At 46.3% G+C, this 14,274-nt stretch overlaps 1 protein-coding gene across 1 annotated transcript; it reads right to left on the reverse strand.

The window, feature by feature from the left end:
- Positions 1–716: 716 nt before the first annotated feature.
- Positions 717–14,064, reverse strand: LOC143785033 (uncharacterized). Its single transcript, XM_077273689.1, has 5 exons — positions 13,225–14,064; positions 11,735–11,861; positions 11,539–11,612; positions 2,511–3,000; positions 717–929 (listed from the first exon to the last, which is right to left on the reverse strand). Exons 1-4 carry the CDS (start codon positions 13,541–13,543, stop codon positions 2,564–2,566), a joined length of 957 nt encoding a protein of 318 aa, XP_077129804.1. The 5' UTR covers positions 13,544–14,064; the 3' UTR covers positions 717–929; positions 2,511–2,563.
- Between the last annotated feature and the right edge of the window lie 210 nt (positions 14,065–14,274).

The raw sequence follows: 14,274 nt of genomic DNA on the forward strand, positions 1-14,274 counted from the left end.
GATGAAAAACGAGACCACAAGGGTGTGGATGTGAGGCCCCCCAACACCACACATAAACCGCTATAGGGCAACCTAGATGCGATACAGAAGTGGACCTGAAACAACGCTGGAAATGTGCCCAGAAAATCTGTACCGATGACACTGCAGACTCACCGTGATGTAGTGGCATCAACCCTGATGAAGAAGGAAGTTGTCCCTTCGAAACGCGTTGGTCGTTTGGTCCCTGTGGTTCCCCGTACCTTTCTCCAGCTCAGTGACGTCACACGCTGAGCCCTGTGCCAGCGAGCTCCTCCCCCCTGTTCTTTCGCGCTCGTATCCAGGGACGCTACCGGCCGGAGCTGTCCCTGGCTCTACGCAGCCTCCGCAGCACATGCCACTCTGCGGTTTCCTTTCCTGCTCGCCTGCCCGCCTGCCTGCACACCTACCGGACCCATCCCGCCACCCAATCCGGACCGCATCCTTCACTCTACACTGAGTTGCCACTACATCACGGTGAGTCTGCAGTGTCATCGGTACAGATTTTCTGGGCACATTTCCAGCGTTGTTTCAGGTCCACTTCTGTATCGCATCTAGGTTGCCCTATAGCGGTTTATGTGTGGTGTTGGGGGGCCTCACATCCACACCCTTGTGGTCTCGTTTTTCATCTATACATTGGATAGGTACACAGCCCAGTATTTTTTAGGGACTATATTATATATTATCATCTATATCCTTGATTATTTGTTTATCACTTTAGCGCGGATCCATTTGTTTTTATTTATTGTATTTCCCCACTGACAGTATCAGCCCCTTGCTGTCTTGGTTCCTGCAGCTCAGTGATTCTAGCCAGGCAGCGCTGGTGTATTTTCGTACATTACAGGTTCTCATATATAATATCATGTAGGTCTCTGGTATTGAAATGTTGACATTTTATGAGTTGATAGATCGTCCTCTACAGGTCCTTCTCAAAAAATTAGCATATAGTGTTAAATTTCATTATTTACCATAATGTAATGATTACAATTAAACTTTCATATATTATAGATTCATTATCCACCAACTGAAATTTGTCAGGTCTTTTATTGTTTTAATACTGATGATTTTGGCATACAACTCCTGATAACCCAAAAAACCTGTCTCAATAAATTAGCATATTTCACCCGTCCAATCAAATAAAAGTGTTTTTTAATAACAAACCAAAAACCCATCAAATAATAATGTTCAGTTATGCACTCAATACTTGGTCGGGAATCCTTTGGCAGAAATGACTGCTTCAATGCGGCGTGGCATGGAGGCAATCAGCCTGTGACACTGCTGAGATGTTATGGAGGCCCAGGATGCTTCAATAGCGGCCTTAAGCTCATCCAGAGTGTTGGGTCTTGCGTCTCTCAACTTTCTCTTCACAATATCCCACAGATTCTCTATGGGGTTCAGGTCAGGAGAGTTGGCAGGCCAATTGAGCACAGTAATACCATGGTCAGTAAACCATTTACCAGTGGTTTTGGCACTGTGAGCAGGTGCCAGGTCGTGCTGAAAAATGAAATCTTCATCTCCATAAAGCATTTCAGCCAATGGAAGCATGAAGTGCTCCAAAATCTCCTGATAGCTAGCTGCATTGACCCTGCCCTTGATGAAACACAGTGGACCAACACCAGCAGCTGACATGGCACCCCACACCATCACTGACTGTGGGTACTTGACACTGGACTTCAGGCATCTTGGCATTTCCTTCTCCCCAGTCTTCCTCCAGACTCTGGCACCTTGATTTCCGAATGACATGCAAAATTTGCTTTCATCAGAAAAAAGTACTTGGGACCACTTAGCAACAGTCCAGTGCCGCTGTTTATGGTTCAAAAGTGGCTTTACCTGGGGAATGCGGCACCTGTAGCCCATTTCCTGCACACGCCTGTGCACGGTGGCTCTGGATGTTTCCACACCAGACTCAGTCCACTGCTTCCTCAGGTTCCCCAAGGTCTGGAATCGGTCCTTCTCCACAATCTTCCTCAGGGTCCAGTCACCTCTTCTCGTTGTACAGCGTTTTCTGCCACATTGTTTCCTTCCAACAGACTTACCATTGAGGTGCCTTGATACAGCACTCTGGGAACAGCCTATTTGTTGAGAAATTTCTTTTTGGGTCTTAACCTCTTGCTTGAGGGTGTCAATGATGGCCTTCTTGACATCTGTCAGGTCGCTAGTCTTACCCATGATGAGGGTTTTGAGTAATGAACCAGGCAGGGAGTTTTTAAAAGCCTCAGGTATCTTTTGCATGTGTTTAGAGTTAATTAGTTGATTCAGAAGATTAGGGTAATAGGTCGTTTAGAGGACCTTTTCTTGATATGCTAATTTATTGAGACAGGTTTTTTGGGTTATCAGGAGTTGTATGCCAAAATCATCAGTATTAAAACAATAAAAGACCTGACAAATTTCAGTTGGTGGATAATGAATCTATAATATATGAAAGTTTAATTGTAATCATTACATTATGGTAAATAATGAAATTTAACACTATATGCTAATTTTTTGAGAAGGACCTGTATATAGGATAGCACCTCTCTATAAGACACTTTATGGCAGTCTACTCAAACTACTCCAAAAATTTTCTAAAAAAACTAAATGGATTTACGTTCACCCCCATCTGTCTCAATAAAGCTATCCTATTGATGGGATCTCTGCTCCCTGTTATCCACTTTTTTAAATCTTCCCACTTGGCAATTTCTGTGTCCAATTTGTTCTGTACTTTCTCTAGGCCTCTATAATGGGCAAATTCTAGTAAGATTTTCTTCCTCTCCATCTTCTCTTTGCCGGGATTTCGTGTCTCCTCCATCCGGAAATCCACATCTCTCATGATCTCGTACAGACACTTTAGGATCCCCTCATGTTTCCCCCGAGATTTCTCGTGATCCTCCACTGTGTAATTGTCCACGGGGAATATGTTGTCCACTCCCATCCTCCTGAACTTCTCCTGAATGTCTGGGAGATGCTCACTCAGCTTACGGGTGATGACCACAGTGGGGAAGAGTCCTAGGAGATAATGGTGCATATTGTATATGTAATCCAGGTTATTGCTCATACTTAATGGCTCTATGTCTTAGACCTATTCATCAGAGGTCTATGGTCCTGTCCCTCAGCTCTGGCCTGGTTCCTTCCCTCAACGCAGATCCAGGCAGTAGCTCGATCTATCCACCATTCTCCAGCCATGGAGCTATGGTTGGAGACTGCAGAGAGTGTCCCTGTCTCCTTTCCTCTCTCTGTGATAGGAACATGGCCAACTAGGAGGTGAACCACAGGATGGAAATGATTCAATAAACCAAACATGGAGGAGAAAATACAAGTCACTTTGTATGGAACACACAGCGGACAGATGATTTAAGATATTTAGATTCCCAGATGAGACCAGTCATAGATGTTAGGCATCCAGAATCTGACCGCTAATCACAGGGCCGTTGTCTCTTTCTCAGAAATAGTGGCGTTCAGGTCTCATGGTTGTCCTTCTCTCTGTGACTGTCAGCATCTAAGGTGGCCAGGATCATATTTGGGCTGCTATAACCGTGAGACTACAGCAGTATTATTCTACGTACTATAGGAAGGGGCAGTAAGATTGAAAGATGGGAGGTTGCAAAAAAAAGCTTAGGAAGGAAGCTGCAATGATCCAGGTGGGGATGTGTACCAGCATTGATGCTGACAAGTTGGCTTGATGTTGGAGAAACTAAAGATCTAAGACATGTTTTTAAGTTGGAGGCGACAGTGGGTGGTGATGGTTGGATGAGTGGGTTGAAATACGGTGCGGACTATAAGGTTATATAGAGTCAGGGGACTTGTCAGACTGGGCAACGTGTGGAGTCATTCATTGTTCTTGATAGGACTGGCAAGGAAGTGATTGAAATGGTGGAAAGATCATGTATTTGGTGTAATCTATAAAGCGTTTTATAAATCGAGAAGAGAAGAAGGTGAATATATCTTGATAGTTTGGAAATCTGTAAAGCAGAATGGTGACATCTGGGCCAGACAGTATGTGCATAAAAGTGGTACTGAAAGCTGTGCCGATGACTGGTTTCAGGAAAAGCATTTGAATAAAGAAGATTAAGGGTCTCAAAGCTTTGATGGACATCAACACAGAGGGCAAGAAGGAGAGGTGATGTGTAAGTAGTAGAGGCTAAACTCTCAGCCAGGTGACACTTGAGAAGATGCAAAAGATAGGCCAAGTCTGTCATCACAAACAAAAGGTAAGAGATGACCATGACCAAGACAGAGGGCAAGTAGAGAATGAGGAGCACAAAGCAATGAGGAAGGCAGAGGACAGATTTAGAAAAAGAAAGATATAATGTAGAAGGTTGTAGACCGGTCTAGACAGAGGACAGGTTTGAAATTAAAACGCTGGCACTAGGCCCCCAACTGGCATCGTAACGTCAACTGTATCAGCATCCTGATCCTGAATGCCAATACAGTTGAAACATTGATGGGAGAGGGAGCCGTCAGCTGACCCGCCTCCTCCCATCACTCTCATAATTTCCCTCTGCATCTGAGGTTGGTCACGTCTCAGAACTGAGGGTACGATGACATTACTACAGCGTGACCTCTGTGCCGAGCAGTGCAGAGGGTCAGAAGACGAGCTGTAGAGACTGGAGCAGAGGGAAACGGGAGATGTGAGTATTTATTTATTTATTTTTTATGTATGGAAAACTATATGGGGCCCATTATACTGTACGGAGGACCATGTGGTCCCCATTATACTGTATGAGGACCATCTGATGTCCATAATGCTGTATGGAGGACCATGTAGTGCCCATTATACTGCATGGAGAACTATGTGGTGTCCATAATATTGTATGGAGGACTATATGGTGCCCATAATACTGTATGGAGGACCATGTAGTGCCCATAACACTGTAAGGAGGACCATGTAGTGCCCATAATACTGTATGGAGAACTATGTGGTGTCCATAATACTGTATGGAGGACTATGTGGTGCCCATAATACTGTATGGAGGACCATGTTTTGCCCATAATACTCTAAGGAGGACCATGTGGTGCTCATTATACTGTAAGGAGGACCATGTGGTGCCCATAATACTGTAAAGAGGACCATGTGGTGCTCATTATACTGTAAGGAGGACCATGTGGTGCCCATAATACTGTAAGGAGGACCATGTGGTGCCCATAATACTGTAAAGAGGACCATGTTGTGCATATAATACTATATGGCAGACAATGTGGTGCAGATAATACTGTATGGAGGACCAAGTGGTGCCCATTATACTGTAAGGAGGACCATGTGGTCCCCATTATACTGTATGAGGACTATCTGATGTCCATAATGCTGTATGGAGGACCATGTAGTGCCCATAATACTGCATGGAGAACTACGTGGTGTCCATAATATTGTACGGAGGACTATGTGGTGCCCATAATACTGTATGGAGGACCATGTGGTGCCCATAATACTGTATGGAGGACCATGTTTTGCCCATAATACTCTAAGGAGGACCATGTGGTGCTCATTATACTGTAAGGAGGACCATGTGGTGCCCATAATACTGTAAAGAGGACCATGTGGTGCTCATTATACTGTAAGGAGGACCATGTGGTGCCCATAATACTGTAAGGAGGACCATGTGGTGCCCATAATACTGTAAAGAGGACCATGTTGTGCCTATAATACTATATGGCAGACAATGTGGTGCAGATAATACTGTATGGAGGACCAGGTGGTGCCCATTATACTGTAAGGAGGACCATGTGGTCCCCATTATACTGTATGAGGACTATCTGACGTCCCTAATGCTGTATGGAGGACCATGTAGTGCCCATAATACTGCATGGAGAACTACGTGGTGTCCATAATATTGTACGGAGGACTATGTGGTGCCCATAATACTGTATGGAGGACCATGTGGTGCCCATAATACTATAAGGAGGACCATGTAGTGCCCATAATACTGTATGGAGAACTATGTGGTGTCCATAATACTGTATGGAGGACTATGTGGTGCCCATAATACTGTATGGAGGACCATGTTTTGCCCATAATACTGTATGGAGGACCATGTGGTGCTCATACTGTAAGGAGGACCATGTGGTGCCCATAATACTGTAAAGAGGACCATGTGGTGCTCATTATACTGTAAGGAGGACCATGTGGTGCCCATAATACTGTATGGAGAACTATGTGGTGTCCATTATACTGTATAGAGAACCATATGATGCCCATTATAGTGTATGGAGGACTATGTGGTGTCCATAATACTGTATGGAGGACTACATGGTGCCCATAATACTGTTTGGAGGGCTATCTGGGGACTCAACAAGAAAATTTGGATGAACAAACCAAGGTTCAAAATCAAAAAGACTAACCAAAAAACCTTGTACCCTATCGAATACTAGATAAAACTACATTTTTATTGTTCACTTTAAAAATTGATACAATTATACTCCAATCTACCACGACAGGAAAAATGAAAGGGACAGTGAATGCTTTATAAATTAGTCATCTATAGCAATCATTGAGACAGTGTGAGGTAGAGTGAAAGACAGAATTAACTAAAGTGCAAAAAAAGTGCATAATCCACAAATAATACCTCTCTATAGCTGTTTTCCTGTCGTGGTAGATTGGAGTATAATTGTATCACACTATTTATAGTGTTTAAACAGGAGTAGGAGGGACAGCCGCTGTCGAGCGGGGGCGCCTATCTCGAATAAATTTTAGGGTGCCAACCTCCGCTGTATAGGCAGGGGGGATTTAGAGCATCAACAGTGTGAGGGATAGTTCTAGTCAAGCACGGTTGTTTGTATGGTGATTGTGTGTTCAATTTTAAAGTGAACAATAAAAATGTAGTTTTATCTAGTATTCGATAGGGTACAAGGTTTTTTGGTTAGTCTGAGGGCTATATGGGGACCATTATACTGTTTGCAGGGATATGTGGGGGCTATTATATTGTTTGGAAGGCTATGTGGGGCTATATTAGGTTTTTTGGGAGAGGGCAAATAGAACTTCTGCTGTGGAGAATTATGATTTCTATGTATGAGAAGCAGAAGAGGCAGAGGAGACATCTAGAAGGAGGAGCACAGAGTAATGTAGAAGGCAGAGGACATGTCTAGGAGGAGGAGCACAGAGTGATGTAGAAGGCAGAGGACAGGTCTAGGAGGAGGAGCACAGAGTGATGTAGAAGGCAGAGGACAGGTCTAGGAGGAGGAGCACAGAGTGATGTAGAAGGCAGAGGACAGGTCTAGGAGGAGGAGCACAGAGTGATGTAGAAGGCAGAGGACAGGTCTAGAAGGAGGAGCACAGAGTAATGTAGAAGGCAGAGGACATGTCTAGGAGGAGGAGCACAGAGTGATGTAGAAGGCAGAGGACAGGTCTAGGAGGAGGAGCACAGAGTGATGTAGAAGGCAGAGGACAGGTCTAGGAGGAGGAGCACAGAGTAATGTAGAAGGCAGAGGACAGGTCTAGGAGGAGGAACACAGAGTAATGTAGAAGGCAGATGACAGGTCTAGAAGTAGAAGGAGCACAGAGTAATGTAGAAGGCAGAGGACAGGTCTAGAAGGAGGAGCACAGAGTAATGTAGAAGGCAGAGGACAGGTCTAAAAGGAGGAGCACAGAGTAATGTAGAAGGTAGAGGACAGGTCTAGGAGGAGGAGCACAGAGTGATGTAGAAGGCAGAGGACAGGACTAGGAAGAGGAGCACAGAGTGATGTATAGAAGGCAGAGGACAGGTCTAGAAGGAGCACAGAGTAATGTAGGAGGCAGAGGACAGGTCTAGGAGGAGGAGCACAAAGTAATGTAGAAGGTAGAGGACAGGTCTAGGAGGAGGAGCACAGAGTAATGTAGAAGGCAGAGGACAGGTCTAGAAGGAGGAGCACAGAGTAATGTAGAAGGCATAGGACAGGTCTAGGAGGAGGAGCACAGAGTAATATAGAAGGCAGAGGACAGGTCTAGAAGGAGGAGCACAGAGTAATGTAGAAGGCAGAGGACAGGTCTAGGAGGAGGAGCACAGAGTAATATAGAAGGCAGAGGACAGGACTAGGAGGAGGAGCACAGAGTAATATAGAAGGCAGAGGACATGTCTAGAAGGAGGAGCACAGAGTAATGTAGAAGGCAGAGGACAGGTCTAGGAGGAGGAGCACAGAGTAATATAGAAGGCAGAGGACAGGACTAGGAGGAGGAGCACAGAATAATATAGAAGGCGGAGGACAGGACTAGGAGGAGGAGCACAGAGTAATGTAGAAGGCAGAGGACAGGTCTAGAAGTAGAAGAAGCACAGAGTAATGTAGAAGGCAGAGGACATGTCTAGAAGGAGGAGCACAGAGTAATGTAGAAGGCAGAGGACAGGTCTAAAAGGAGGAGCACAGAGTGATGTAGAAGGTAGAGGACAGAACTAGGAGGAGGAGCACAGAGTAATGTAGGAGGCAGAGGACAGGTCTAGGAGGAGGAGCACAGAGTAATGTAGAAGGCAGAGGAGACATCTAGAAGGAGGAGCACAGAGTGATGTAGAAGGCAGAGGACAGGTCTAGGAGGAGGAGCACAGAGTGATGTAGAAGGTAGAGGACAGAACTAGGAGGAGGAGCACAGAGTAATGTAGGAGGCAGAGGACAGGTCTAGGAGGAGGAGCACAGAGTAATGTAGAAGGTAGAGGACATGTATAGGAGGAGGAGCACAGAGTGATGTAGAAGGCAGAGGACAGGTCTAGGAGGAGGAGCACAGAGTGATGTAGAAGGCAGAGGACAGGTCTAGGAGGAGGAGCACAGAGTAATGTAGAAGGCAGAGGACAGGTCTAGGAGGAGGAACACAGAGTAATGTAGAAGGCAGAGAACAGGTCTAGGAGGAGGAGCACAGAGTAATATAGAAGGCAGAGGACAGGACTAGGAGGAGGAGCACAGAGTAATATAGAAGGCAGAGGATAGGTCTAGAAGTAGAAGGAGCACAGAGTAATGTAGAAGGCAGAGGACAGGTCTAGGAGGAGGAGCACAGAGTAATGTAGAAGGCAGAGGACAGGTCTAAAAGGAGGAGCACAGAGTAATGTAGAAGGTAGAGGACAGGTCTAGGAGGAGGAGCACAGAGTGATGTAGAAGGCAGAGGACAGGTCTAGGAGGAGGAGCACAGAGTGATGTATAGAAGGCAGAGGACAGGTCTAGAACGAGCACAGAGTAATGTAGGAGGCAGAGGACAGGTCTAGGAGGAGGAGCACAAAGTAATGTAGAAGGTAGAGGACAGGTCTAGGAGGAGGAGCACAGAGTAATGTAGAAGGCAGAGGACAGGTCTAGAAGGAGGAGCACAGAGTAATGTGGAAGGCATAGGACAGGTCTAGGAGGAGGAGCACAGAGTAATATAGAAGGCAGAGGACAGGACTAGGAGGAGGAGCACAGAGTAATATAGAAGGCAGAGGACAGGTCTAGAAGGAGGAGCACAGAGTAATGTAGAAGGCAGAGGACAGGTCTAGGAGGAGGAGCACAGAGTAATATAGAAGGCAGAGGACAGGACTAGGAGGAGGAGCACAGAATAATATAGAAGGCGAAGGACAGGACTAGGAGGAGCAGCACAGAGTAATGTAGAAGGCAGAGGACAGGTCTAGGAGGAGGAGCACAGAGTAATGTAGAAGGCAGAGGACAGGTCTAGAAGGAGGAGCACAGAGTAATGTAGAAGGCAGAGGACAGGTCTAGGAGGAGGAGCACAGAGTAATATAGAAGGCAGAGGACAGGTCTAGAAGGAGGAGCACAGAGTAATGTAGAAGGCAGAGGACAGGTCTGAGAGGAGGAGCACAGAGTAATATAGAAGGCAGAGGACAGGACTAGGAAGAGGAGCACAGAGTAATATGGAAGGCAGAGGACAGGTCTAGGAGGAGGAGCACAGAGTAATATAGAAGGCAGAGGACAGGACTAGGAGGAGGAGCACAGAGTAATATAGAAGGCAGAGGACAGGACTAGGAGGAGGAGCACAGAGTAATATAGAAGGCAGAGGACAGGACTAGGAGGAGGAGCACAGAGTAATGTGGAAGGCAGAGGACAGGTCTAGGAGGAGGATAGAGTAATGTAGAAGGCAGACGACAGGTCTAGGAGGAGGAGCACAGAGTAATGTAGAGGGCAGAGGACAGGTATAGGGAGGAGCACAGAGTAATGTAGAAGGCAGAGGACAGGTCTATGAGGAGAACAGAGTAATGTAGAAGGCAGAGGACAGGTCTAGGAGTAGGATCAAAGATTAATGTAGAAGGCAGAGGACAGGTCTAGAAGGAGGAGCACAGAGTAATATAGAAGGCAGAGGACAGGTCTAGGAGGAGGATCAAAGATTAATGTAGAAGGCAGAGGACAGATCTAGGAAGAGAAGCACAGAGTAATGTAGAAGGCAGAGGACAGGTCTAGGAGGAGGAGCACAGAGTAATATAGAAGGCAGAGGACAGGTCTAGAAGGAGGAGCACAGAGTAATGTAGAAGGCAGAGGACAGGTCTAGGAGGAGGAGCACAGAGTAATATAGAAGGCAGAGGACAGGACTAGGAGGAGGAGCACAGAATAATATAGAAGGCGAAGGACAGGACTAGGAGGAGCAGCACAGAGTAATGTAGAAGGCAGAGGACAGGTCTAGGAGGAGGAGCACAGAGTAATGTAGAAGGCAGAGGACAGGTCTAGAAGGAGGAGCACAGAGTAATGTAGAAGGCAGAGGACAGGTCTAGGAGGAGGAGCACAGAGTAATATAGAAGGCAGAGGACAGGTCTAGAAGGAGGAGCACAGAGTAATGTAGAAGGCAGAGGACAGGTCTGAGAGGAGGAGCACAGAGTAATATAGAAGGCAGAGGACAGGACTAGGAAGAGGAGCACAGAGTAATATGGAAGGCAGAGGACAGGTCTAGGAGGAAGAGCACAGAGTAATATAGAAGGCAGAGGACAGGACTAGGAGGAGGAGCACAGAGTAATATAGAAGGCAGAGGACAGGACTAGGAGGAGGAGCACAGAGTAATATAGAAGGCAGAGGACAGGACTAGGAGGAGGAGCACAGAGTAATGTGGAAGGCAGAGGACAGGTCTAGGAGGAGGATAGAGTAATGTAGAAGGCAGACGACAGGTCTAGGAGGAGGAGCACAGAGTAATGTAGAGGGCAGAGGACAGGTATAGGGAGGAGCACAGAGTAATGTAGAAGGCAGAGGACAGGTCTATGAGGAGAACAGAGTAATGTAGAAGGCAGAGGACAGGTCTAGGAGTAGGATCAAAGATTAATGTAGAAGGCAGAGGACAGGTCTAGAAGGAGGAGCACAGAGTAATATAGAAGGCAGAGGACAGGTCTAGGAGGAGGATCAAAGATTAATGTAGAAGGCAGAGGACAGATCTAGGAAGAGAAGCACAGAGTAATGTAGAAGGCAGAGGACAGGTCTAGGAGGAGGAGGAGCACAGAGTAATGTAGAAGGCAGAGAATTCTATTTATTAATTCTTTTCCAATTGTGTTGGTGATATGAGATATTACCTGACCCCAGGAGGTCACGCTCAGATATGTGTATGGCACGGTTATTCTAGGCACTGTATGTTATTATATATATTGATACTATATGACACATATGGATATAATCTGGTTCTGTCGTTACCTGTTATTTTTTTGGCCTTAGTGAGGATTTCCTTCAGCTCGCTTTCTTCTGCGGAGGCGATCTGTGTGTTCGCACTGTGAGATAACGGAGATGACACCATGATTACCTCTGGAGATGTCCTGGAGCAGAGGCTCTCAGAGATATTTCATCTCCTTGTACTGTAGAACATCTGCAGATATAAATGTGGAGGCCTCACCTGTAGACGAACACAGGAACGATGAAATCTGCTGAGCGATCCACTAAGTCTGCGGTCAGCACTATGTTCACCATGTCTTCATAGTCAGGGCGCCATCTGACTTCACAGCCCAAAGGCAGAAAGTTCCCTGGATCGTGGAGAAGAGACATCTGGTAAATGTCATGGAGTCACTCACCAAACGTCTTCTCTTCTTCTCTGGCTGTGGTGTCTTCTGCCATACTGTTCTGCCTCTGCATATTATGTGGGGTCCAGAGAGTTGCATATTAGGGGCATACGATATTCAAGCTGAACTCGGCCATGGACCTGGACACACAGGTTACAATGTAGCTAAAACAACATTTCTCCATTGCTCAATGTCAGGCAGCTGCTGCAAAAGCAAATAGGATTTTTTGGTTTATGGAAAGAGATAAAAACCTGTGAGCAATCATAAAATCTCTCTATAAATTACGGCGTCTCACACACTGGGTGTGGGTGTATGGAGCTGGCTCCAGAGGATGATACACAGCCGGCATCGGCCTGTAATAGCAGCAATCGGTGCTCGCTCAGATCGCGGCTGGTATCCTCTGAAATGCTGCTGACCATCTCTGACATCATCATGTGAGGTGTTTGCTGTTTCGGGGCCCTCCTGCGATGGGATTATTGGGTGCTGATAGCTTGACTTGACAGCTGGGAGCCCGGTAAGGGGCCACATGACTGCCATGTCCGTTATCCTGTCAGTCTCATCCACAGACTGAGCTTCTCGGGGGACTGTGATTTTACCAGATACTGAAATAATAGTGCGACAAATAGTGATCAGTGAGCACAGGCTCAAGTTCCCCAAGGGTCATGTAAAAAATATATATCTTTACACATGTTAAAACAATGAAAAAGCATAAAAACACTGATCCCTCCCAACTAACCACATTAAAAATGAAGGAGTTTAAAAAATAAAAAAACATAAATATATTGGCTATCACCGCATCTGCAAGCCTGACCTAACAAAGCAAAAAATGATTTAACCCTTACAAATCATAAATGATAAATGTTAAAAATGCCCGAATTTCCAATAACTCCATAACAGCAAAAACAAACAACAAGGTGGATTCACGTTGTTTTTTTGCGTTTGATGAATTTGAATTTTTTTGCTTATTTTCCAGTCCGTTATTTGACTTTGGTAAAGTTAAGGGCGTCACTCAAAACTTCCCACAACCCTCATACGGCTACATAGAAAGAAACTAACAATCTGTAAGACTTGTAACAAGGGAAGGAAAAAACAAAGGCACAAAAACAAAAAACTGGGCAGTCTTGTAGGACCACATCTAGGACGGTGATAGGACCTGATCGGTGCCTGCTCCTGCTCCGCGCCTTCAAGACATCAGGGCTCCGAAAATTGGAACCATTTCCGTTTGCACTTTACATTATTGGGGCATTTCAGGAATTTGTCTGTATAATAATGGAACCAATTTATCATCTGCATTGCATCATGATAGAAAATCATCTCCGGTACTCACCCAGCTGAGCGTAGATCTCCCCGGTCTCATTCTTGTTCATTTTGGCACATCCTCGGTTGTCCACCAAGGTGATGGTCTCCGTCAGCTCATACGCATTCCTTATCATGGTCTCAGGCTTCTCCGCTGACCCGGCCACCTTAGCATGGGCCGCATAGGGTCCATCATCCACCACGTACTTACAGGAGTTGATGAAGGAGGATTTCCCATGACCAGTGTAACCGAAGAGCTGCAGGAGAACCCGCGAGTATCCCTGATTACCCAGAGCCCCGTTATCTAGGCTGAAGTTCTTGATATAATCCTTCATGGATCGAGAATCCATAGCTGGTTCTGGAGCAGCCGGTTCTGTGTAGAGGAGCTGATTCTATGTAGAGGATCCGATCCTGGGGAGAGGAACTGGTTCTGGTGAGAGGACCCACTTCTGTGTAGAGGAGCTGAATCTGTGTAGAGGAGCCGGTTCTTTGTAGAGGAGCTGGATCTCTGTAGAGGAGCCGGTTCTGGTGAGAAGAGCTGGATCTGTGTAGAGAAGCTGGATCTCTGTAGAGGAGCCGGTTCTGGTGAGAGGAGCTGGATCTGTGTAGAGAAGCTGGATCTCTGTAGAGGAGCCGGTTCTGGTGAGAGGAGCTGGATCTGTGTAGAGAAGCTGGATCTCTGTAGAGGAGCCGGTTCTGGTGAGAGGAGCTGGATCTCTGTAGAGGAGCTGGATCTATGTAGAGGCGCCGGTTCTGGTGAGAGGAGCTGGATCTCTGTAGAGGAGCTGGATCTATGTAGAGGCGCCGGTTCTGGTGAGAGGAGCTGGATCTCTGTAGAGGAGCTGGATCTATGTAGAGGCGCCGGTTCTGGTGAGAGGAGCTGGATCTGTGTAGAGGAGCTGGATCTCTGTAGAGGAGCCAGTTCTGGTGAGAGGAGCTGGATCTCTGTAGAGGAGCTGGATCTCTGTAGAGGAGCTGGATCTCTGTAGAGGAGCCGGTTCTGGTGAGAGGAGCTGGATCTCTGTAGAGGAGCTGGATCTATGTAGAGGAGCTGGATCTCTGTAGAGAAGCTGGATCTCTG

This window comes from Ranitomeya variabilis, chromosome 7, assembly GCF_051348905.1.
Source record: "Ranitomeya variabilis isolate aRanVar5 chromosome 7, aRanVar5.hap1, whole genome shotgun sequence".
Classification (NCBI taxonomy): Eukaryota; Metazoa; Chordata; class Amphibia; order Anura; family Dendrobatidae; genus Ranitomeya; species Ranitomeya variabilis.

What these genes read in the sequence shown, in the direction of transcription:
- LOC143785033 (XM_077273689.1), bottom strand. Translation starts at nt 13,543, where the DNA reads ATGGATTCTCGATCCATGAAGGATTATATCAAGAACTTCAGCCTAGAT. An exon ending in GGAGATCTACGCTCAGCTGG is followed by an intron (nt 11,862 to 13,224) that starts GTGAGTACCGGA and finishes TCCACGATCCAG; the next exon opens with GGAACTTTCTGCCTTTGGGC. An exon ending in GTTCCTGTGTTCGTCTACAG is followed by an intron (nt 11,613 to 11,734) that starts GTGAGGCCTCCA and finishes GTTATCTCACAG; the next exon opens with TGCGAACACACAGATCGCCT.